This window comes from Heteronotia binoei, chromosome 8 (genome assembly GCF_032191835.1).
Source record: "Heteronotia binoei isolate CCM8104 ecotype False Entrance Well chromosome 8, APGP_CSIRO_Hbin_v1, whole genome shotgun sequence".
In the NCBI taxonomy this organism is placed as follows: Eukaryota; Metazoa; Chordata; class Lepidosauria; order Squamata; family Gekkonidae; genus Heteronotia; species Heteronotia binoei.
The window spans coordinates 76,177,614-76,203,027 of record NC_083230.1 but is presented as its reverse complement, the minus strand read 5'-3'; the positions used below and the strand labels follow the sequence as shown (position 1 = coordinate 76,203,027).

Here is a 25,414-nt window from a genome sequence, read left to right as displayed (position 1 = left end):
GAAAAACAAATAAGCTAGTCTCTTAGCGGTTGGCAGTTGCGCACAAGGAATGAAGTGCACCTGTTTGGAAAAGGTGTCCACTACTACCAGAATTACGGTCTTTCCTTGCAAGGCTGGTAGTTCGACTATGAAATCCATTGACACTACAGACCAAGGATGTGTGGCTGTTTCTAAAGGTTTTAATAGCCCGGGGGGCTTTCCTTCCCTTTTCTTAGCCATTAAGCAAATAGGGCAGGAGGCCACAAATTCAGAAACATCCTTTTTCATAGAGGGCCACCAGAATTGCCTATTAATCAGATGCAGTGTCTTCACATACCGAAAGTGCCCGGCTAGCTTGTTGGAATAGCAGAATTGCAGGACCTCTGAGCGGAGGCTCTTAGGAACATAAAGCTTGCCATCTTTATACCAGAACCCATCCTCCCCCTTTTGCACGTCACCTGCTTGGTCTTCCCCTTCCTTTTCGGTCTCTGTGGCCAGGCATTCTCCCCCCCACTTCTCCATTTGCAGATTCCACCTTGTTTTGGATCGGGTGGTTACCATGGCGGCTATTTGAGAAGGGGAGATCAAGGAGTCCACCACCTCCTCCTTTTGGCTATGGTGCTGAGGGAGGCGTGAAAGGGCATCTGCCAAGAAATTTTTTGTCCCCGGGATGTGCCTGAGTACGAAACCGAACTTGGAAAAGAACCCCGCCCACCTAATTTGCTTTTCATTGAGTTTACGACAACCGGTGAGCGCCTCCAGATTTCAAATGGAAATTTGGCACCTTCCAGCCATGACCTCCATGTTTTTAAGGCATAAGTCACAGCAAAAGCCTCTTTATCCCACACCAACCAATTTCTTTGCTCCTGGGACAACTTTTTAGAAATATAGGCACAGGGCTTTAGCCTTCCCTCCTCATCTTGCATGAGGATGGCTCCGACAGCGACATCGGAAGCGTCACATTGCACAATGAAGGCTTCAATTCATTGGGGTGGCTTAAGATTGGCTCACTTGTGAACAGCCTTTTGAGCCTATTGAATGCCTCCTGACATTTCGGCATCCAATTTAACTTCGCTCCCAGTTTTTTTGGAGTCTGGACCCTTCCCCTTTGTTTTCAGTAACTCAGTGAAGGGCAACATTATTTGGGCAGACCCCGGTATGAAGGTTCGGTAGAAATTTGCGAACCCGAGAAATGATTGGAGCTGTCTACGTGTCCTCAGGGGAGACCAATCTAATACCGCTTGAACTTTACTTGGGTCCATAGCCAACCCCTGCCCTGATACTCTGAAACTCAAATAGTCGAGTTCGGCCTTGTGGAACTCACATTTTGACAACTTAGCATACAACTTATGCTTCAACAGTGTACTGAGGACCTCCCTCACCAGTTTCACATGTGATTGGAGATCTTGTGAATAAATAATTATGTCATCCAGGTACACCACCACCCCTTAAACAAATATTCTCTCAGCACTTCATTGATAAAGTTCATGAACACTCCCGGCGCTCCTTGTAACCCAAATGGCATTATTAGGTACTCAAACTGTCCCATTGGTGTATTGGACGCCGTTTTCCATTCATCCCCCTCTTTGATCCGCACCCTGAAGTACACATCCCTCAAGTCCAGCTTAGTAAAGATCTTCCCCTCCGACACACTACTGAGTAAGTCCTTGATGAGGGGTATTGGATAAGCATTAGAGGTGGAAATCCCATTAATCTCCCAAAAATCAGTACAAAGTCTGAGCGAGCCGTCCTTTTTCCTAAAGAGGACGGGGGCTGCGTGGGGGGCTGTGGCGGGTCGGATAAAGCCTCTTTTCAAGTTCTTATCTAGGAACTTCCTCAGTTCCACCTTCTCAGCCCACCGCATCGAGTACAGCTTGGCCTTAAGCAGTGTCTGCCCCGGGATCAGTTCAATGTCACAGTCCGTATCCCTATGGGGAAGAAGTTCATTGGCTCCCTGTTCACTGAACACCCCTCTTAAGTCTCAATAAGCCTTAGGGATCATCTGGACTTCTTCCATTGTCAAGCAAACCTTTTCATTTTGAGGCGGCGGACTGGGGCCCCACTCCTTATTCCAATGATGGGCTCGACACCTCGGATCATTGAATTCTATCGTCTGGTCTCCCCATCGAATGTCTGGCTCATGCTTGGCTAGCCACCCTACTCTCAAAACCACATCATAAGAGGATGACGGGGCTATTACAAAAGCCTCCTGGTCCCAGTGGTCTTTAATGCCCACCGGTACTAATTGAGTCTCTAATATGTATGGCTCCCCCCTCATCACTGACCCATCCATCTGCTCAAACTGGATGGGATGCGGCAAAGCTGTCGTGGGAAGCCCCAATGCGTCCACCAGCTTAGGGGTGATTATGTCTCTCGTGCACCCCGAGTCAATCAAAGCTTTCACCTGCACGAACCTCTTGGGTCTGCTGTTTAGCAGAATTACTGGCACAAAATATAGCGACCCCGTTACTCTCACCCTGAGTGGTGCCGGTTCATCGGTGACCTGCTGACTGGCACCATTAGAGCAGGTCGTCCTCGTTTCCCACCAGCTCATCCTCCCAGGACATCTCACTCAGCTCATCGATGACAATGGTGTCCTCGTCAGGCATCGATCTCGCGGCTGCGCTGCTCTTCACCGCATCCTTAGAGCGGCTGGTCTGCTTCTTTGGAGTCGGAGTGCTTGTCTTGGAGGTGCTGGATAGTAGTCTAGGGGGGTTCGGGCAGCTGCTGACCAGGTGGTTCAGGTCCCCACACCAAAAGCATTTGCGGGTTGCCGGGGGCTTCCCGGCTGCTTCCCCCACCTGGGTTTTCTTCACCTCCATCTTCGCCCCTGGTTTCGGGTCACGGTCCAACTTGCCGCTCTGTTGCTGGCATTGCATGACCACTCTCTTCATGTTGGTTTCCACTTCCCCTGCCAGCTGTATCCACCCCACCAGGGTGGTTGATCTTGCTTGCTGCAGGGCTCGGTCCAGGACACTAGCGTTCAGCCCGCGGGTGAAATGCTCCATCTTCATCAGCTCACTCCACCCCCTCACTTTGGCCGCGTTGGTGCAGAACTCGGCCGCATACTTACGGATCGACTTAGAGCCTTGTTGTATTGACTTAGAGCCTTGTTAGAGTCTCTCAGGGCGGCCAACGCGCGGGTCTCCTGCAGGGGGTCCTCATACTGGGCCAGTAGGGCCTGTAAGAAAGTGGCCACTTTGTCCAGTTCCGGGCTCATGGCCTCGTACAAACTCACGTACCATCTTTTAGTGGCCCTACTGGCCCAGTATGAGGACCCCCTGCAGGAGACCCACTCTGAGCTACCACAGCCACTTTGACAGGGAGCATGTCTCAAAAGATATGGCACTCAATACTGAAGCCTGGAAGCCTGGACAAGTTACTGTGGAAGAAGGTGAGTCATTTACAGCTTTCTGGCCCAGAACAACAGTTTGAATTATGCTCAGAAACAAACTGTAAGTCAATGTACATACATATATGCCATCAAGTCACAGCCAATTTATGGTGACTCCTGTAAGGGGCTGTCAGAGTAAAAAAGAAGCACAGGTGGTTTGCCATTGCCTTCTCCATTGGTTGTCTTGTCTCCCATCCAAATACTGACCTGCTTCTCTTTCAAGATCTGATGAAACTAGGTTACATCATGCCACCTTCCTTTCTGCAAGCCAATGCAGATCTTGTCATATGGGGATTACATGGTCATTGCAATATTCCTGTACTACCCAGTTTGTCCCTGTATCAGGACACACACGTGTGAGGCTCCTCTACATATGTAAAACCAGAAACAAATCTCGGGATCTTTTGAGTCTGTTGTATACACTACTTTAGTTGTATACAACAGTGTTGTATACAACTTTAGTTGTATACAACTTTAAAGTATAAACTTTAAAGTATAAAGTTGTACACACTACTCTATTCCACTGGCTTTAGTGGAATAAATCTCCCAAAGAAGACAAGAGGAAAAAGAGATAAATTATTCATGAAAAAATAACTTAATTGTACAGAGTAGCAAAGAAAGTAAGCAGTAATACAAGAAAATAAAACAGAACCACTCAAATCATCAATACAGAAACAATTTACTTGGGGCAAACCAATAAATCATTCACTTTGCAAATCATAGTGCCCAACGGCACTTAATTTAAACTAGTGTTCCAAAATATTATTCTTCTCTCACCTGGCTAGTTTAGAGAAAAACCAATCTAGGGAGTAGAGACAGGTATAGGACTGCCCAGAAAGGGACCAAAAACTCATGTCTTATGTCAGAAGTAGGAAAAAGCTCAGGTGCAGAATTGAGTTCAGTTTTGGAGAGGCTTGAAACCCCTGTTATGTAACTTTACCTGAGCACAGGTAGGGGAAGTAGCACTGGTGGCTAAAGTTGATGTAATTCCAGGATCTGCATTCTCATTGGAGATAAACCAGAATCAAAGCTGCTATACAGCAATTTAAAAATTATTTTGTGAGGAGTACTAGTTGGTGATGTGAAGGAAAGGGAATAAAAGCAGTAGTAAGCAAAGCTAATGCCTATGCACAATCCATCAGGAAATGGGTGATCCTTCCCAACAAAAGCTGTGTTAAGGGAGATCCTAAGAAGGCATATTATTGTCCTGAAAACAGGGAGTGTTACTCATTGCCAGGGCATGAGGATACCTAGAGAATCACACAAAATAAGTTTGATTAATGTTCCCCAGAGTTCTCATGGCAACCAGGACAAGTTCCTGCAGTGATACACATCTTAATAGAGAGACCCAGATTCAATGATGGATTTCCCCTAGCCTCTGACTGTACTAGACCAGAGAATCTTGGGGTTCAGAGACACAGCTTTGGGGTGGGGGTTCTCAGGGGGTATTTCTATGCTACATGTAACAGTAGTTTCACAAAGATGTTTATAAGCAGAGCATGTATAGATGTGGTAAGACTCCATGTTGCACACTAGTGAAAGATGTAAAAGGTAGTCCCCTGTGCAAGCACCAGTCATTTCTGACTCTGGGGTGACGTTGCTTTTGTAGCAACTTTCCGACTCTGGGGTGACGTTGCTTTTGTAACACTTTCACAACATTTTTATGGCAGACTATTTACGGGATGGTTTGCCATTGCCTTCCCCAGTCCCCTAAACGGTGAAAGATGAGCACCCCTTAAAGTCATCATTATGCAAAAAATCTACCATAGAAAGATCTTATACTTTTCAGAACAGCCATAGACTGTTAGGATACTTGTAGATCCATGCCCTATTTGTATATCATTCTTCAAAATAATTGTGTTATATCAACTTATCTCAACTGATTTTTAGTAGATACAGCTTGTAAGATCTCTCCCAGCAGTGCCTCAGACATATATCTAATGATAGCAAGTTGCTTTCCTGAGACAGAAAATACATCTTGAAGACCAACATTCTCAAACTGCAGGAACAGAGAAACAGCTCACTAATGAACACAGACCATCACTCCCTTTATTCTGATGTATTTAAAACTGACATTACTCTTTTAATGCCATATTATAAGCTGTACTACCATCTGTTATTGTAAACTGAGTTGTTCAAGGGGGGAGAAGGGGGTGGAATTGTTTGAAAACATTAATAAAGCGTCAGCTACGTCACAGAGGGCAATGCCATCGAATGGTAGTAATGAATTCAGCAAAAATTAGACACATCTAAATCGTATTCAAGTTGACAAGATTTATAGCTTGCACACATGTTGACTCCAAGAAATTCAATGGGATTTACTTGGAAGTAATTATGCATAGGATTGCCATAAATTGTGCCATTTAACTCCACTTTGGATTCAGTGGAATTTCAGCATGCCTAATTTGATCTGGATTGCTCCAATTTTGTCTTTGTCCAAGTTGCAAGGGACATAAAACTAAACACAACTCTCCTTGGGGACTTGTTTAGGGAGCTGAATCCAAGACCAATTTAAGTAGAATTAAAGATCAAAGAGATATACATTTGTTCCTTCAAGAGGGATTTCTTCTTTTCTTTTTCTCTTGCCTTTCTTCAACACATTCTAAAATGCTTTCAATTGTTTGAAAGTGTTATTATAGAAAGTACTTTCAAGCCAAAGCTGGGAAGCGGGGCTTAAAACTAATCAGATTCGCTCAAAGTACAAGTTTTCTTCTCCCCAGGCAATATTTTGGAGCTCAAACTCAAATAAATTCTCATTTAGTGATGCAGTTGAACACCCTTGTATTTATTTATTCGTGTAGTCTGTGGATGTATAGTTATCACCAAATCAAAAATTCTTTATAATTGTTGCTTCCCAGAATTTTCCTAGTGAGCAGTTTTTACACACCCCGTGGTCAGAAAACTTTGTTCACCTTCCTCACTTCTTTGGCCTTTCCAGGAAAAAATATTGAAGCTTACTCTATTAATTACCTTCCTTCTTTGGCATGAGATGAGGAAGAAGACAAATCACAGTGTGTGTGGGGGGGGAACCAAACAGATAATTGTGGAGCAGTGAATTTTGATTGCTGATTTTGTGGTGAGAATCAGCAAAAGGATAGAAAAGTATTACAACTGAATGACTAGTCTCAGTGATTTCAAGGGACAGTGTCAGTGAGTTTGCAAGAATCATAAAGATGCCTGAGTAGATTTGGGTGCCATATTTTGTTGTGGCACCAGAAACCTGATGTCCAAGGCTGATGTCCAAGGCCTGGTATGGTCAGCACAGCTGTGCAGCTGCTGAGGCCCACAACCAAGGGCCCAGCTCCAGTGGTAGATATGAGGCTCCCATTTCCAAGTAGAAGTGACTGAAGGCAGATTTCTGCTCTGTTGTTTCCTCCAGGCACCCTCCCAATCGGCCCCTGCAAAGTTGTAAAGACTCTTCCTTGTTCCTTATAGACCTGCTGGCAATGATGAGAATAAAAATGAGTAAAAGAATGTAACCATCAACTCTCTCAAGCATAGCTATGATGGAGGAGGAGGGGGATCTGAGATTGTGGGGCAAGATGGCTGTGACTGTGAAAGACAAAGGGTCAATAGACTTACATCCTTGTACCCAAAAACTTGCAGCCAGCCCTGTCAAGTAAGTATCGGCAAAGCAATCTGGAGGCATTAGCAGTTAGTTGCTTCAGTGATCTGTTTGTCCAGTATTAAAAGAATAAAATGAAACCATTTTGAATGCTCAAAATGAATGCTCAAGATTCTGCATTTCTGGTTTTATTGGTGTCAGAAAACCTGTACAGGAAATGGGTTGATATATAGAGCGCCTGCTGTGTATGTCCAGTGTACATTTTCCAAGACCCCGTCACATAATTTCAGTGCTTAACTTCCACAACCACACAGGTGTCATCTTTATCTACTAGAGAGCTGGCCTAGCTAAAAGACTGAGCTACCTGTAGGGAAACCCATACTTTGAATCTTATCTCTGCTGAATAGTGTTTACATTATTTCCTGGTTATCATCCTGTAAGAGAGTCAATCAGTTTTATTATTCCCTGTGGCAGTAGGCAGGAGACATCTGAAGCAGAGGCACTAGGCAGGACTATGAATAGAACAGAGCACAGCAGAGCTAGGGCAAAATCTTGGATGTGATCTCCAGCATCTCTTCTTCGTTGATAGAAGTGCCATTCTTGCTGATAGCATGATCAAATATAGAAACTATTTCTGAGTACTGAAACTGGGGTGGGAGTGCGTTTTAGCACACATGAATGTACATACCTTTGGCAGGTGAGGCCACAGGTAAGAATGTGGGTGTAACAGCCACACTGGATTTTCTACCACTAGGTTTTCAGTTGCACATCAGCCAAAGATGACATGTTTAACTATAAAGTGGGGGGGGGGGGTGTTCAGATATGCTAATCTTACACAAGGTGAGAGTATTCTTCCACATATTTTGCTCCTCCTATACTATTAAAAAAAATCATGTGCATGCCAGGATCCTCCCCAGGAAGAGAACTGGGCCTTCTAAGATAGGCAGCCCAGTGTGATTTCAGCTCTCTTTTCTGTATTGTTTGTCATTTAGACTCAAAAGTAGAGAGACCCCTTGCAATAGGGTATCCATGGCAAAGGTCAGTACAATACCATCCCCCAAAGATCTTCTAATCTCACTACCAACCACATCCATGTTTACTGAATATCTGAGGTATACAGCTCATGATCTGTTAGTAAACCTATAGAAAAAATAGTGATTGCCCTATTCAATGAAATGTCATCTCTTCACTTGTAATAGCTGGAAGCTTGTTGTCATTCCTTTCACCAATGCCACAACATGTTCTTGACTAGGAGATTCCAATCATCCTCTCCTACACAGCATTATGAGCACTCAGACACACAAATTCTTCCTCTGAGCTTTTCCATGCACTTGTGCTGCCACAACCTTCCTGCACATTGTTGCTCCTCCTAAGGTAACAAGTGATCCCTGAGGGATACCGTCAGAGAATAAATAGTAGGTCTGCGGCTCTCACTGTTTGGTAACATAGATTTCCAACTTCCCATTCCTTTTCAAACCAAGATTTTTATTTATTTATTTGTTATTTTTTTATTTATAACCTGCCCTCCCAAAGAATGGGCTCAGGGCAGGTAACAACATATAAAACTTGCCGTCAAGAAATACAGTCCATTACAAGTTAAAACATCACATAAAATTAATTAAAATACCAGGATGGCGACATGGGGGAAAAAATCCTATATGTGGCCCTATAATTGGGTCAGAACACAGATGTCAGTAATCCTATGGGCCAAAAGTTAGGGCTGTCTGAAGCATTATGAGTTATCTAGGTAATGGGAGTATTACACTACTCCTCCATTCACTTAAGCAAAAGGTGTATGTTTGGTAGTAAAACATGGGTAGGCAGAGGGCTTAACATAATAGGGAATGTAGGAGAAAAAATTCTTTGCTGTGACTCATATTGCTGGTAGGTACATAAAGCCAGCCCTAACATTTAATTGCTAGGCTAGAAGACAGCATAATCTTTGTGGGACTGGAATGACAAGAACAGCATTATCCCTGGATGAGTGATTTCTGACTACAACCCAACATACTTGTAGGAAAAGCTTCTTCCCCAGAAGGACATTTTCAAAAGCCAAATTTTCCTTTAGGACTCCTGGCCAAGCAAGCCTTAGTCAAAGGACCAGGCAACATGCAAGATGCTTTGAAATTGGCTCAAGTGGAGTATTGACTACATGACCCTGAACAGAACATTTATGAAGCTGGGAGGATAGGTATAGTTATTGGCAAACTAAATGGGTGAGGGGGCCCCAACCCAGCCCGACATACTGGCTGTTTCTTGAATGACTCATCAGCTCTCAAAGAAGAGGGTGGTTCATTTTTTAAAGTTTACAGGCACCTTAGGTACAAAAAAGTACTCATAAAGCTTTGGCCATTACAGTCTCTACCTACCACATGTATTTATTTAAACATTTATTAGAGGAACTCAAGGCAGCTTACAGTGTAGATAATAATAAAATCCATTTCTGCAGGTAGGCAGAAAAAGTAAGCAAATACTGTCAAGAATAAAACTGCCTTCAACTGCCTCCTCAGTATCTAGACTGAGGAGACTAGGTGCAGCTATGTGGGGAGGTTGTCCCATAGCCATGGGGCTGCCAGTGCAAAGGTCCTCTCTCATGTAGTTACCCAAGGAGCTCCTTTGGTTGATGAGACACTCAAGAGGACTTCTCCCTGTGATTTTAGTTCCCAGGCAGAAATGTATGGGAGTAGATGGTTCGTCAAATACCCTGGCTTCAAGCTATGTAGGACTTTAAAGGTCAAAATGAACACCTTCAATTGGGCTCACAAACAGACTGGAAGTCAATATAATTGCTGTAATATTGGGGTTGCATGGTTCCAATAACTTGCCTTGACCTAACCCCAGCATTCTGTATTAGCAGCAGCCTCCACTCTACAAGGGTTGTCTCAAGTAGAACACATTGCAATACTCCAGGCTAGATGTAACTAAGGCACGGATCACCTGTGGCTAGATCGGACTGAGCCAGGAATAAAAGCAGTAGAACCACCAGCCAGAGGTGGGCAAAACCCACTCTGAGCCACCACAGCCACCTGGTCTTCTGAACCGGGGTCCCCAACCATCGGGCAGCAGACCAGTACCAGTTCATGGCCTGCTAGCAACCAGGCTGCAGAGTGAGGCAGAGGCACTGCACTACCCCCACCTGCCCAGGACCCAGGCAGACGAAAGAGGCAACACAGCCTCACTCAGATGATTGGTGGGGGTCTTTAAATGGGAGGGGGAGGCAGAATGGCCTTCTGCTGCCTTGCTACCTAGCAGGGAGACAGCAGAAAAAGCCCCAGGCTCCCCCCCATTTAAATGTTAAATAACATTATAAATGATGTCAGTATGGTACATCATAAATGATACATTGTGAAAGCAACGTCACCCCAGAGTCAAAAACGACTGGTGCTTGCACAGGGGGCTACCTTTATCTTTTACTTTATAACCCAAGGGAGAACAAGCCTCTGAACAAGCCTCTCTACTGTGCCACCTCTGTTAGGATTATGTTTCAGCTTGTTCACCCTCAACCAGCTGATTACAGTCTCCAAGCGCCACTTTAGAATGTCAACATGAGTCCTCAGAATTAGGTAGAAAAGATAGAGCTTGTATCATCCACATAATAACGACACTGCAGCCCCAGAGAGGGAAGGTCTCCCTCCCTTTGACCTCTCAGGCCACCTTGCCCTTCTCTCTAATACTCACATTATGATACAGAGAAGAGGAAACTTTCCCTCCCGTTTATAAAATTACATGTGGATAGAGAACTTTTTCTCCTCCTTCCCTTATACTAGAACTCAGGAGGCCCCCAATGAAGTTGACAGACAACAGGTACAGGATGAAAATAATTACTTTCAATGAATAATTAAATTGTGGAATTTACTGCCAGTGAATGTAGTGATGAGGACAGCTTTAAAAGGACAGTTAGACAGATTCATGGAGGATAGGTCCATCAGTGGCTACTAGCTATGAGTAAAGGGAACCTGCATATTCAGAGAGTTAACTTCTGAAAGCCAGTGCTACAAGACAAAATTAAGGGAAAGGCCTTGGTCTCTGTGCCTGTTCATTCGTCTTTCAGGGCAAATATCTCCATACTGTGTAAAACAGGATGCAGGACTAGGCAGACCATTGGTCTGATGCAACAGGGCTCTTCTTATGCTCTTAAGCGAAGGGCTGACATCTATGAAGAGATGTGAGGGCCTGGGTGGGAGGGAGGGGAGGATGGAAAAATTCAGAACAAAAAGCCCAGTTTTTTCTCTAAGGCCCTTTTCCTTGTTTTTCCAATAGAAAAAATTAGAAATTGAGAACAATGAAAAAAAATTCCTATATTTTCCCTTTTAGAATGTATTAAAGCTTTCAAAGACCAGGCATGTTGTAGCCATGTAAAGCTCTTAAATCCAAGGGGCATTTTTGCATCTACAGGATACCTAATCTTATGAGGAGCATGCAGGACTTTCATTGTTTTTCAACAGTTGCATGTCTTCTGTTGTCATTTTGACCTGAGGTGGTTGACCTTTTCTCCTCTCCTTCAACCCACAGTAACACATATACCCACAGATGGGTTAGCTTACTGCCCTACCTTGCTGGAGGGAGAAAAAGATCAGAAAGATGCAGGGCAGAAAATGCACCAAAGCCTCAGAGGAAAACTCTGGAAGTTCCACTGAGAACTGAGCTCTCTCTAAAACAGATAGCAAAAAATAAAGAACATGCGCTAAGGCAGCATAGAACCCCATGCCGCAGAGTGGTAAAGCTGCAGTACTGCAGTCGGAGCCCTCCACTCACGACGTGAGTTCGATCCCAGCAGAAGCTGGTTCAGGTAGCCAGCTCCAGGTTGACTCAGCCTTCCATCCTTCCGAGGTCGGTAAAATGAGTACCCAGCTTGCTGGGGGGAAAGTGTAGATGACTGGGGAAGGCAATGGCAAACCACCCCGTAAAAAAGTTTGCCGTGAAAAAGTTGTCAAAGCAACGTCACCCCAAAGTCGAAAACGACTGGTGCTTGCACAGGAGACTACCTTTACCTTTACCTTTAAGACAGCATAGGGTGCATCAGCTTGCAGTCTTCTCTCTCAAATACTGGCTATACTGACAATTTTGCGTATAGGAAACTGAGGCATTTATAAATATGTTAAATAACATTATAAATGATGTCAGTACATCATAAATGATACATTTTATGTTGTTAAATCAGTAACATTAGATTTGGTAGGACAATATGTATTACACATACTACATTTTTCCCCAAAATCTGTTGTTTTTCTAGACCAAACCCAGAATTTCCTCCCCCCACACAAGCTTTAAAATTTCCAGAAATGTACATCTCTATCCCTATGCAAAACTTGGCAAGTGCTGCTGCTTCATGGGGGCACTTGGTATACAAAGGTCCATGCTATACAGCACCCCACTCCCCATCAAAACAGACTTAACTGAAGTTAAGAAGTAGGTCCTGCATTGTTAGGCTTGTTCTCATTTGTGATTGAAAAACCAGACAGAAAATTAAACATGCATCAGTACCAGGTAGGACACAGTTTTGCTGTCACAGCTCTATGTACTCAGTATAGAAACACTGTAGTCACCAGATAATCATTCAGTTATATGAGTGGGTGGCCTGTTTATAGTGAAATCACCTTAACCTTCACTGTTCACATACAGCCAGCGAGCTGCAACAGAAACAGAACCCAAGGTCTTTCAGCAAGAGGACACACGTCAAAAGCCCTCCCAGTTTTATTAAAGTGCTCTCATTCTGTTAAACAGAGCAGCACAGAGGGAGGAAAGCTGCGATCAACCAGCTGTTCTCCATGCAGTCTGTCAGACATCTTGCCTGAACACACACTGCCTCTTAGTGTTGTTCTTGGGCCAAACTACAGTAAGGAGGGAGAAAGACAACATGCATGAGTATCTGCTGTCTTGTGGAAGGACTTCTTTTTCAGGTAAAGGAGGCATAGACCATAAACGCATCAGGCACTGATGAGTACTACCACCAATCTGATCAGTGCAAAGTCTTGAAACAAGAAGGAAAAGCACAGCACTGCCACTATATCATGTAGACATGGAATGGCAACCAGTCTAGCTTTGGTTTAAATATGCATATATTTTTATTATTATTCTTGCTTCCAAGGCAAGAAACTCATTTCAGAGTTTCATCTTCTTTGTCTGCATATCTTGGAACCAACATAATGGGCTATCTCCTCCGCCCTGCTGCTGTCATTTTTTAAATTATGGGATGCGGAAGTCTCTCTCCATAACTTGGTGATTATTGACTGAAAAGATTCACTGCCCAGAAGCAGATAATCAAACGTTCTCTTCTGCTCCCTAGTGGTGGACAAAAAAAACACACACCCTAGAAGAAGTAATAAGCAGTCCACTACACTGAGGCATGTTTCCCATGCTTCTTTCATAAAATAAATCAGCATTATATCCAGGCTGCTGGATTGTGTCCCACTAGCAAAGTGACTAGTCAAGCAGAAGAGTTCTTGTGATGGAGAGCCACTCTGATAATGGCGCTGGACCAGAGCTTCCCAGAATCTGAGGAACCAAACAGCACGAAGAAATGTCACGCTTTCCACTTCTTCTTTTTCCCACCAGCCACTTTGTTCCTGACGCCCATTGTTCCCTCAGTGTCATCACCATCATCTGCCTCATCTCGAGAGCGTTTCTTCTTGTGTCCTTGCTGCTGCAGTTCCTGTGGTGAAAATAGAATGGCAATTACTTGAGCTTCTCAGCAGTTAGAGAGAAGAATCATGAAGATGAAGAGGACTGAAAGCATTAAACACTCAATCAGCATCACAGGTTTAACAAGTAGATATGGAAGTGGATTCTAAATTAAGAATGTGCCAAATATTCACAAGCATTTTCAGTGGGAAGGGAAAACTCTCCCATCAGCCCCACTTAAATGCTACTTTTTCACATCTATTCACTTCCTCTCTTAAGTTTTGGCATCACTTTTTAAAACAGTGTCCTTTTTGCTGGGAGCTGTGATCTTAGTGTCAAGTCACAGTGTCACAAGGCCAATCAGATTTGACTATGTGACAGCAACACAAGACCAATTCAGAGTGGGGGACAAACCTAGAAATGGTGTACTTGGGGATGTCATTTTACTGCTAGCTCACCTGGATGCTTGGCCTCTTCGGTATAACATTGGGGGGTGGGGGAGAGAGAAGCTCTTTCCCCCCATCCTGAACAGAACCTGACCCCCATGGTGTTTGTAAAGTGAAAGAATTCCAGTGTAAAATGGCAGCAGTTACCCCCCACACACACACGCATTATCTAGCTTGGCACTGAGGGTGAATGCTTTTCTGCTCTCACTCCGAATAGGTGAACACTTTAATTACTGTTCATTGCTATTCTGGGGGAGGAGGGAAGCAGAAAGTATGTGCTTTTCACATGTCTGCAAGTGCACAAAAAAAAGAATCTATTTTAACTCAAAACATACCCCAAACACCTTTTCCCAGCAAGCAATTTTCTAAATATTGGAGTGGGCACTTTATGAAAAATTTGCATTTTTGGATTTGAGAACATCCTTCCAATTGCTCTAATTCAGCCAGGAAAAGGCACATTTTTCACAGCTTTGGGAACAACTTGCCCTTCCAAATGACTTGTTTTTGAGGGGGAGGCTACATTTCTTCCTGCTCCAAGCCCATCCCGCCCATACAAAGAAACATACCCATTTTCAACTGTGAAGCATTAGATGGAATGCAACAGATAAGTTTTTAAAAAATACTTGCTCACACCCAACTTGGAAAGAAGCAAGACATGCTGTACCTCTTAAATCAGGAATGGCCTTGGATGGGGCTACTTTGCACTAACAATGTTCCTGGCATTGCACAGATTAATGCTCCAAATGCACCCTTCAGACAAAGCAGCTCAGATGGGTTTGTTAACCACTGGCAGCCCTCCCAACATGAAACAAACCCATGGATCTGTGGATGGACAGCCACAGCCTGACAACTACCAATAGGCAGAAAGACCTACCATCCGAGCAAATCTTTGTGCTTCTGCCACCCGCTCTGTCAGCATCATGACCTCATCCTCCTGAGTGGGGAAAGCAGGCAGCTTCTTGCCAATCAGGTGTTCAATGCGCTGGAAGAGCTCTACATCATACCTGTGGGAAAGTAGTCAATGTCTCTGTCCCTCATTCATTTTGATCAGCACCCCATAAACTAGTCAAGACCAATGTTCCCTCTAAGCTGCAGAGTCTTGTGAGCAAAAATTCTACTTTGTGAGCTACCGCCATTAAAGCTGTGAGCTACTGGCATTAAAGTTGTCAGCTACTGCATAAATTAGTGTGCTCTGGGGCCATTTTTCCTGAGCTAGGACAAAAATGTGCGAGCTGGAGGGTAAAAATCTGTGAGCTAGCTCATGCTAACTCAGCTTAGAGGGAACACTGGTCAAGACCCACCCTATTCTCCCCACCCCCCATCACAGGATCCTCATGCTGTTGTTGCTCCACATCAAAAACATACTTTCCCACCCATTCAGGTAAGATGTAGAGCTGTTGATCATGCTGTACAGCACTACTTACTGTGTGACAAAGGTGACTGATTTTCCAGAGCGCCCAGCACGAGCAGTTCTTCCTACACGATGAATGTAATCCTGAAACAGATCCAGAGAGCCCATCAGAGAATACAGATAAGACAAGAGAAAGTACTAAAAAGAGTGGAACCTGGATCAGGCTATGCAGAAGGAGGCACTGTGATGCATGTTTCATCTTGCTTCATCGGGATATGCATTTGGTGTATTTCAAGGCTTTCTACTTTCACCGAGGTAGTCAAGGGACTGAGCAGCTGGGCTTAAATAGGTGATAAGTAGCTGCAACCAGCCACCTCACTGTGCAGTTAAAGTGGCTGCATGATAAATTTGTTTACAAAGTACTATGTGGAATTCTTCATTTGATTCCAATCAGAGTCTTTTGAACTATCTATCTTAAAAATACAGGCTGTATAGTGTGTAGAAATGATAATTCCATATAGATTTCTATGCAATAGCTAGTCTCAGCTAATCAACAGCAAGCAAATAACTCTGATGAGGAAAATAAAGGCATATCTGTTAGGGTTGCGCATTGAAGACTGAAAGACATCTGATACTAACAGACTGTAGAAACTGATAATATAGTCAGCTACCTCAAACACTATGCCACCTACTGACCCATTTTATCACATCCTTCCTCCAAGGAACTTAGGATTTTCCCATTTCTGTTTTCCCATTTGTCCACACAACAGTCCTGATAGATAGGCTGGGCTGAAAGTGTATGGTTAGTCCATGATCAACCAGCCTGCTTCATGACTGGTATACTACATTCAAAGCACTATACTATACTGCCTCCCTGAGCAGTTTATAATATACCATAAAATCCATAAAATGAGCCATAAAATCAACACATAAAATACCACAAGAAAAATTAAAACAGCAATTTTCCAAACCATTGTAATAACCAGAACTTTATGAAATACAATGGCCTTCACCTGTTTTCTAAAAGCCAACAGAAGAGTGAGAAATCCAAATTCCCAGGCTTGAGAATGGGGTCCCACCACTAACATGGCTCTAAAACTTTGTAGCCACCTTTCATATCTCCAACAAGAAAGCCCCCTCATAAGTTATCAGTGCATGTGGAGAGATATACACAAGAGGGGGTATTCCTTCAAGTAATTGCAGTCTTGTTTATGTCAGAATTTCAAGAACAAAAAACAGCATCTTGAATTGAGTCTGAAAACCAACTGATACCCAGTGGAAATCTTCTAGGACTGGTGTTACATGATACCCCAAGAATGATTCCATCTTAAAATTTTGGATCTGCTGATGTTTCTGAATAGTCTTTCAAACCATCATTAAACTAGCCAGAATATGAGACATGGCTTACAGAAGCATGATCTTGATGCATTAGAAAGATAGTAGATGAAACAAAGATGGAGAAAAGAGCACTATAAACCACTTGAGAATCAAGCAACAAAGCCTGGTTCAGGAACAACCGGCTCCTTCAGGGAAGCCTCACCTAACTGGGTGAAGCCTAACCTTCAGAGAAGCCTCACCTAATCTGCACACCGGCTCCTTCAGGAAATCCTCACCTAACCAAGGTGAACACTTCACTTATCACCTTGACCTCTACTGTACAAACAATGGTTCTTTGTAATTCTCACCTTGGCAACCGAATCCCTTGCTGGAACACTCACTCCTCTCCCCAACCTTTTATCTCTCAATGAGGGTTCATAGAAAAAGTGTAGCTGTTACACCACTGTGAACTACCCACAACTATGGAAGAAAAAAGCCAGGTATTTCTTATCTTTCCCTGCAAATGCATTGAAACATCTCAAATTCTGAGAGGCAGAGTCCTCAGTCAGCAGCTTTCCAGTCAACTCACCTTGGAATGGGTAGGAATGTCAAAGTTTATCACTACATCGACATGCGGGATGTCAAGACCTCTACTAGCAACATCCGTAGCCAACAGAATAGATCGTGCTTTGGCCTTAAACTTATTCAAGGATCCTAATCGTTTACTCTGAAGAAGAAGACACAATAAGCTGCTTTCAAAAAATTTCCAACAAGGAAAAAAGCATTTTAAAAAAGTAAAATTTTTGAGATTCACTTTTCATTTATTCCACAAGTCTAGAGGTTTTTGTGTTGTTTTTAGTAAATAGCAAACAAATTTAACACTGCACATAAATTGCATTTGTCATCAAAATGCTTATGATTTTAGTACAGCACTCCTGAAACATCCTTGCACTTGGGCCAGCCAATACCTGACTCATCTGTCCGTGGAGGGGGATAGCAGTGAAGCCCAGATTCCGAAGCAAGAGGGCAGTCCTCTGAGTATTGTTGCAAGTGCTGCAGAATATCATGAAAGAATTCCCAGCAAGTTCATTCAGAATATAGACCAGGTAACTGTCCTAGGAGAGAAGCCAAGAGTGGGGTGAGCGTGGAGATCAGATCAGAATGGGAAAGAAATAATGCAGATTAGATGAAGGAAAATAATTTTTAAAAAGGGTAATGAGGAGTGTTGCTGCAGTGTGGAACACAGAAAGGAAATAAAGTTACCTTAAACTTGGAAGGGATGAAAATATAATATTGCTGCAGTTTTTCAACAGTCTGGTACTTAGTTGAAACTGCGCATTTAACAGGATCCTTAAGTGCTGCACGCTGGAGTTTTTGCACCTGAACAAAAAAGGGACTTGAATTTAATTGTCAGACACAACTTTAAATACCACTTTTAAATACCCCCTTTTCTCTTCTTTCCTAACTCAGTCAGAAGGTTAACTAATGCAAGCTTCTCTTGTACCTTTTTAGTCATTGTAGCAGAAAAGAGAAATGTCTTCCTGTCTCTGGGAATCACTTTCAGGATCTTGTCTACCTGTGAAGAAAACAAGCAAATGAAGCAAAGTCACAGCAAGATATTACATACACATGTGTGCATACACACAAAATATCACTATGGAGTACCAATCAATCTTGGTGCAAATGGAATAAACTAAGGAAGTCCCCTCCTGCTACCACTGTCACAAGTAGTCACATGGTGAGGCTAGAATATAGCATCAATGAAACCCAGCAGAGCCCTGGAAACGCATCTGGATAGCACTTAATAACATTACAAGCCTTCCAAGAAATCTTGTTATTTCTTAAGTGGCACAGAACCATTACCAATAATGCCACTGTGCCAACCAAAGAACACTTAATAGGGATCCACATAGTGGGAAAGAGGCAGTCCAGAGCAACACAATGAGCATTCCAGCAACTTAGCTGTAAATGATGGAGAAAGCAGGCCTCTTGGCTAAGAGTGGTGTGTTTTTCATGTCCACAAGTGTAATGCTGGTAGGAGTCAGTGCCCATCAAGTACACGTTGCAACATTTGGCACTGCAGCTCTAGACAGCATCATTAAAATTACTCAGAAGAGCCAGGGATTTGCAGAGCTCACCTCTGTCTCAAAGTCCATGTTGAGGATCCGGTCTGCTTCATCCATAACAAGGTACTTCAGAGCTCTCAAATTAAAGCCTTTGGTGTTCTCAAGATGATCAATCAGACGACCAGGGGTAGCTGCCAGGGGACAGGGAACTATGTGAGATCATCAAGAGGAGAATGTTGCAGAATTTTGCCCAGTAGGGTATGTGACTGAAAATACAAGACGTGACCACCCCACACGTTTTAGCACACTTTTCAGATTACCATTCTTTCCTTCTTCAATAAGGCTCTGTAACCATAGACACAAGAGTACGGATTGAGTCAAACCCTTGCACAGGCCAGAATTGGCAGGGTTGGTTGAGAAAAAAAACTAGTCCATGAAAAAAGATGATCCTGGCCTAAACTAAGAATAGGTTTTAACGCCATGAAGTTATAGTATAAGCTTGGCCAACCTTTTAGGCATTCTCAAACTAGATTTTAAGAAAAAGAGTCTGAACACTCCCATTCAAACTATATCATTTAACATGATTAGGCCCTCATTTAGTAGAAAAGAGCAAACAAGATTCTATGCTCGGGAATGGCAACTGGAGGGTCCCAGGCAGAAGTGCTGCTAGATGAAGCCAGGAATGGTGGTGCAAGGCTGTGTTCCTACAACTGCCATTATTTTAGAACTGAAGAGCAACAGTGACAGGTGCTGGCTAGCTTTCCAGCTAGCTGGACTCAGGAAGCATTGAACAGGAAAGGCAGGGAGAGAGAAGTACCGTATTTTTCGCACCATAAGGCGGCTCCGGAGGATAGGACGCACCTTCCTCCTGGGGGGTGATCCGCTGCCTCTTCCTCCGATCCAGCGCTTCCCCCACGCCTGCTTGCCTGGCTCCATCTTCTTCAGGCAAGCACTGGGATCGCTCCACGTGGCCCCAGCGCTTCGCAAGTGCTGGCTGCGGAGGGGGCAGCGTGCTTCCTACTTCCCTGTGTGCCTGCCTTCAGCTGTGATGTTTAAAGCAAGCGCTGGGATCGGAGGGGGGAGGGAGTGATCCCAGCGCTTGCTTTAAACATCACAGCTGAAGGCAGGGACACAGGCAAGTAGGAAGCACGCTGCCCCCTCCGCAGCCGGCGCTTGCAAAGCGCTGGGGCCACGTGGAGTGATCCCAGCGCTTGCCTGAAGAAGATGGAGCCAGGCAGGCAGGCGCGGGGAAGCGCCGGATCGGAGGAAGAGGCAGCAGATCGCCCCCCCCCCCGAAGGTACGTACCTTCGGACTATAAGACGCACACACTTTCCCCCCCACTTTTTTTGGGGGGGGGGGGGGAAGTGCGTCTTATAGTCCGAAAAATACGGTAATTCATATCACCAGTACTTAAGAGATTTACTTGAAAGTCTTCTATTCTGCCTTTCAGCCCCGAAGATTTTGAGTGCTTCTCATTGCCTCACTTTAGAGGTAGAAAAATTTTGCCTTCCAGATGACACATACTCTTTAGATCTCATTATTGTCACTTGGGTAATTATACCTACTTACCAATTATTATATGTGGCTTCTTGGCTAGGGCCAGAGACTGAGCCATCATGTCAATTCCTCCAACAATTACAGCTAGGGAAAGAAAAGAAAAGAAAAGCCAAATAAAGTCCTTTGAAACACAAACAGCTGGCTACCTCCCTCAATACTCTCTGCACACCCTGCCCACAATTCATTTACAGGAAAGAACATAAGAAGAGCAGTGCTAGATCAGACCAGTGATCCATCTAATCCAGCATCCTGTCTCACACAGTGGCCAACCAGTTCCTCTATGGCCAACGACAGAGTATAGAGACAGAAGTCTTCCCCTGATGCTTCCTCTTGGCACTGGTATTCGGAGGCTGCCTACTGCTAAATATGAAGGCTCCCTTTAGGCCCTGTGGCTAATAGACACTGATAAACCTATCCTTCATGAATCTGTCTAATCCCTTTTTAAAGCTGTCTGTGCTTCTGGCCACCATTGCATCTTCTGGCAGAGAATTCCACATTTTTATCACTTGTTGAGCAGAGAAGATTTCCTTTATTTGTCCTGAATCTACCTCCCAGCAAAGCTGTGCTCAGTGAAATCCTAACCAGTTACACTCCAATTAGCTCACCAATTTCAATGGACTTAGAAGGGTGAAACTACTTAAGGTTGCATTGTTGGTATCCTAGTGCCTATTCATTTCTCCACAAAATCCCTATCTACACAAAAGGAGCTGTGCTTGTTATTTGGCTTTCAAGCATGACCTTGGCCCAGACCTCAAAACAGCTTAGGAACTAGATCACTACAGTTAGGTGCCAAAAACTATTTCTTTAGACAAGAGATGATTTTGCTGATTACAGCAAATGAACATTATAAAAGAGACTAAAATGTTGTCTTCAAGTAGCATGAAGCAAAACATCCAGTTGCCACCTATTATAGGAGAAGCTGAAAGACGGGTTGTCAATATTGTGTCCAAAGGGAAAAAAAATAAATAGTTTTAAAGAGAACGTCTGGTTAAATGAAATAAATTTGACAAATTGAATTTTATTTGCGTAGTTCACACAATCTACACTACTACACCAGGGTAGCCTAGTAACCTTGCTGTGAAACTAGAAAAAGTTCTACCAACTGAAATCTGTTTCTAGGTTTTTACAGAAAGCTGCCAATAAACTTTCAGTGTTACTTTTTACAATCATGGGAATGGAGGCATGCAAGGACCCCTACTTTGCAAAAGATAAAGGCTATCATACACCCCTCACACAATTGTCCCATCTCTTCTCTGCTCCTTGTAAACATCATTATGTTTTCTGCTTAACATAAAAAATTTCACAAAGGCCACTTACTGCTCTGGACACCAATGGAAGATCCAAGGGCCTCAAACTGTTCCGAGATCTGAAAGGCAAGTTCCCGGGTGGGTGTAAGTACCAAAGCAAAGAAACGTTGAGGGGTCTCTAGCAGTGCTTGAAGGATGGGCAAAGCAAAAGCCCCCGTTTTTCCAGATCCTGTCTCTGCCAAACCAATGACATCTCGACCTACAAGAAAGAAAATACTGTCACATTTGACATATGATGGATCACATTCCAAGCAGTCTGGGAGAATCTAACTGTTGTAAATAATATCAAAAAAAGAAATGGGGGGAAAAACCCCTCCACTACTGATAGTAACTTTAAACACACATCTGTCACATAATGATGTGGTATCTGACAATAATGAGTACAAAGTATGGATCTTACAGTAAGCTATTCTAATAATTCCTCTGTCCCTCTATCCCCACCCTGCTTCCTCCATCCAATACTGGAGGCACAGCATGGATAAAAAGTCATCCCCCTTCTGTCCCTGGGGATAATGAAAAGAGCAATAAATGTCCACCAGAGAGACAATTTTAGTTAGGGCTTTCAGAATATATTTCCCTTGCTGTACATTGATCAATTCAAGGAGCTCAACGAAATTAACGTAGACTTAGGGTATGAGTAATCTTAAAAAGTATTTTGGATGCATCAGTTATGTATGGATAAGTTGTACTGTTTATGTACAGGAGTACAACCTTACAATGAATCTAGAAAGTCACTGTTTAAAAGAGAATAACATTTTACAGGAGAGAACACTTGTGGCACTTCATCTACATGAGTCTAAAAGAACAATGGGAGACCTGCAAGAAACTTGTGCTTCCCTCTCCCCCTTTCTCTGTCAAAGTTTCCTCCTCTTTCTGCACTCGTCCCTTATCAGTCTTCCCTCACCTCTTCTGTATCAGCTTTCCTCCCTACCCTCTTCTCTAGGAATCCTTTCTTACTTCCTTTCTCTTCTCACCTCTTGTATGTCTCACCTCTCTCTTACCCCAGCCATTCTCAGACAATGACCTCTTTCCCCCACCTCTATTCAGTCTGCCTCTCTTTCTCTCCCCTGAAAATCCCCCTTCTTTCTCTTTCTCTCCCCCTCCAATCTCCCATTCTTTTTCCTTCTCTTTTTCCCATCTCAGACAATGCCCCCTTCTTTCTGTTTCTCTCCCCACTGAACCAATCCCCCTTTCTCTTTTGCTTCTGTTCCTCCAGCAAGACCCAGCTTTTTCAGGAGGCCCTGTCTCTCTGTAGGGTGTTCCCATCAAAGTTGATCAGGGAGTCCAATGAAGACAATGGCTTGGTATCAATATTGCCACCACCCTCATTTCTCAGTGGGGCAGAGACAACTCCAATGGCTGCTTGCTGACGGGTTTCTCCAAGCTGTCCAATTTCGGCACCCTGGTGTGCCTTCTCAGGCCTTGCTTCTTGTCAGATGTGCTTTAGTGGAAACTGTAGTGAGATAGTTTTGCTATGCTCGGGTTCTCCAGAGATCTGAGTCTGCAGCCAATTCCTCAATGGTAAGTTGCATTGTATGCACATGTATAGACACTTTTTGTTTGGGGTGGAATTTAAACCCCCCCCCCCAATGTATTTTTTTAAACTTTTTGGATTCTTCTGCAGATTTACGGATTCCTCTGGGGCTGTAGAAAAACCTGTTGGGGAGAGTGTGCCCCCTGTTTGTGAAAATAAGTATCCGCACGCAGAGGGAACTGTTGGGAATTTTCTATTTAACATAACAATCAAGAGGTCAACACTTGTACCCCTGAATTTGAATATATTTTATTAACGTCAAAAACCAGGGTTTCCCAATTCACATTTACAAACCGTTTATCTTTCCTCTTAAGGGCAACACACCCTTTCCAATATATTAGAAAAAGGTAGGGTGGTTCCTACAGCTCTAACCAGAACTAAATTCTTTCTCCCAATGTAATGTCAGCAAGGAGGCACACATTCTGATCTTAAGTAAGCAACATGTCCATAAAGTGCTAGAATACCTATACTTGAAATATCCTGATTTTGCTTTTAATTCTGAGAGTGTTTCCTCTCCGTTAATTCTTGCTCTCAAAATCAGCCTCACCTTGGAGTGCAACTGGAATTGCCTCCACTTGTATCTTTGTTGGTGTCTTCCATCCCAGTTGATCACAGGCCTCACACAGCACATCTGTCACTCCCTTTTATTCCAATGAAAAAAATGTTAGTCATCAGCATAGCCTAACAATCCAGTATGACCAGCAACAAACTCTTCTTCACCATTTGAGAATCAGATGCCCTTTGGAAACTTTGGTAACATGAAACTATGGGATAAAAATACACTAACTTCATAGAATTCAACCACTTTGAGCAGGTTCTAGTGAGGCAGCATACAAATGAATGAATCAACAACACCACAAAAGTAGCTCTTACTGATTTCCTGTTAAGAAGAACAGTGTGGCATGGAGGTAAGGTTGTGGACTCAAACCAAAAAGAACTGCGTTCAGATTCCAACCAATCATTAACTGCACTGGGGATCTTGTGCAAATCATTCTCTCTTTCAGTTTAGCCTGCATGCTACAACGGTTAATATGTGAAAGTACTACACAGCAGAATTCCTCAGAAAAAAGACAAGATAAACATGTAATTGATTTTGAAAGTCTTTCTTTGCAGGAAGTCACTGGATCTGCATATCTTTCTTTACTACTTTTATTTTGTCCACAACTATGGCATAATATATAGTTAGTTTCAACAGGATACAGAAATCACATCAGTACTCTTTACAAGGAAGACTAGCATCACTGTAATTTTAGCTACAAAATGTTTGGATTCAAGGAACATCATCCTCTTCTCCTACACAGTTGGTTTCTATGACCCCCACAGTTACTTTCCCAGCAGAGAAAACAAGCAAGCAAACAGCTGGGGAGTATCTATCTCCACTTAGGAGAGCAAAACGGGTATGACAGAAGTACTAAATAATTAATACCTCGTACTGTAAAACAACAGTAGGCTGGCATCATAAATCCCATCTTAGTAGCATAAACTTACCATCAGCAAAAATTAACAACAGGGAGAAGGAAGGCTATCTATACGCTATAATATATATTACACATTATACACTATAATGACGGCCATTGATAGCTCCAAGGAACAGATACAGAATTCTGATGGGACTTCCCACGTGTGTGCAGAATGGAATGAGGAAAACCCTGGGACAGGTCCGCTACCAAAAATACAGAACTAGGGAAAGAGTGGTTGAAAAAGAGCCGGGAACCGAGAGGCATAACAGACTGTCCCCTCACCAATTCTTTGAAGGTTTTCACGGTTTCTTTAGCCGCTTCCTCATGCTCCACATCGGCCGCCATCTTCGATTTCCTCTTTGACCCCGCTCGGTGTACCCTGGGAATAGTAGTCCAAGTGCCGACACTAACCGCTCCCCAATTCGTCACTCTGGCTTCTCGCGGAGGATACTGGGACTTAGCATTGAGGGATTGCTGAGCGAGTGTGTGTTTGCGTGGGAAAGGACAGGAGAGGAAATGATGCAAAACAGCAGCTAGCGGTGTTGGATCGTCAGGGAAAATCAAGTCATAATTGGCTTTCGTTAATGCCAATTAACAGAAGCAGTGAACAAGCCTTAGAGTGTAGCAGAATTCTTCAGTTTTGGTGAGCTCTAAAGTTTGCTTGTTGTTTCGTGAGACTGAAAACTAGTCTCAGAAATCACGTGAAACGTGATAGCATTTTTCAATGGGTTGGGTTTTCTCAGGTCGTGAAAGAAAACAGTGAAGTGCCATTTAGGATTGCCAATCTCCAGGTAGGCCCTGGAGTTCTCCAAAAGT

General features: G+C 43.5%; 1 protein-coding gene across 1 annotated transcript; it reads right to left on the bottom strand.

Annotated features, from left to right (window-relative positions):
• Window positions 1–12,007: 12,007 nt before the first annotated feature.
• Window positions 12,008–25,011, bottom strand: DDX47 (DEAD-box helicase 47). The gene is made up of 12 exons (XM_060245298.1): window positions 24,881–25,011; window positions 23,686–23,779; window positions 21,615–21,803; window positions 20,310–20,381; window positions 18,812–18,930; window positions 18,178–18,249; window positions 17,937–18,053; window positions 17,642–17,788; window positions 17,263–17,400; window positions 15,430–15,500; window positions 14,880–15,009; window positions 12,008–13,590 (listed from the first exon to the last, which is right to left on the bottom strand). The coding sequence occupies exons 1-12, from the start codon at window positions 24,941–24,943 to the stop codon at window positions 13,462–13,464; spliced, it is 1,341 nt and encodes a 446-aa protein (XP_060101281.1). The 5' UTR covers window positions 24,944–25,011; the 3' UTR covers window positions 12,008–13,461.
• Window positions 25,012–25,414: the final 403 nt, after the last annotated feature.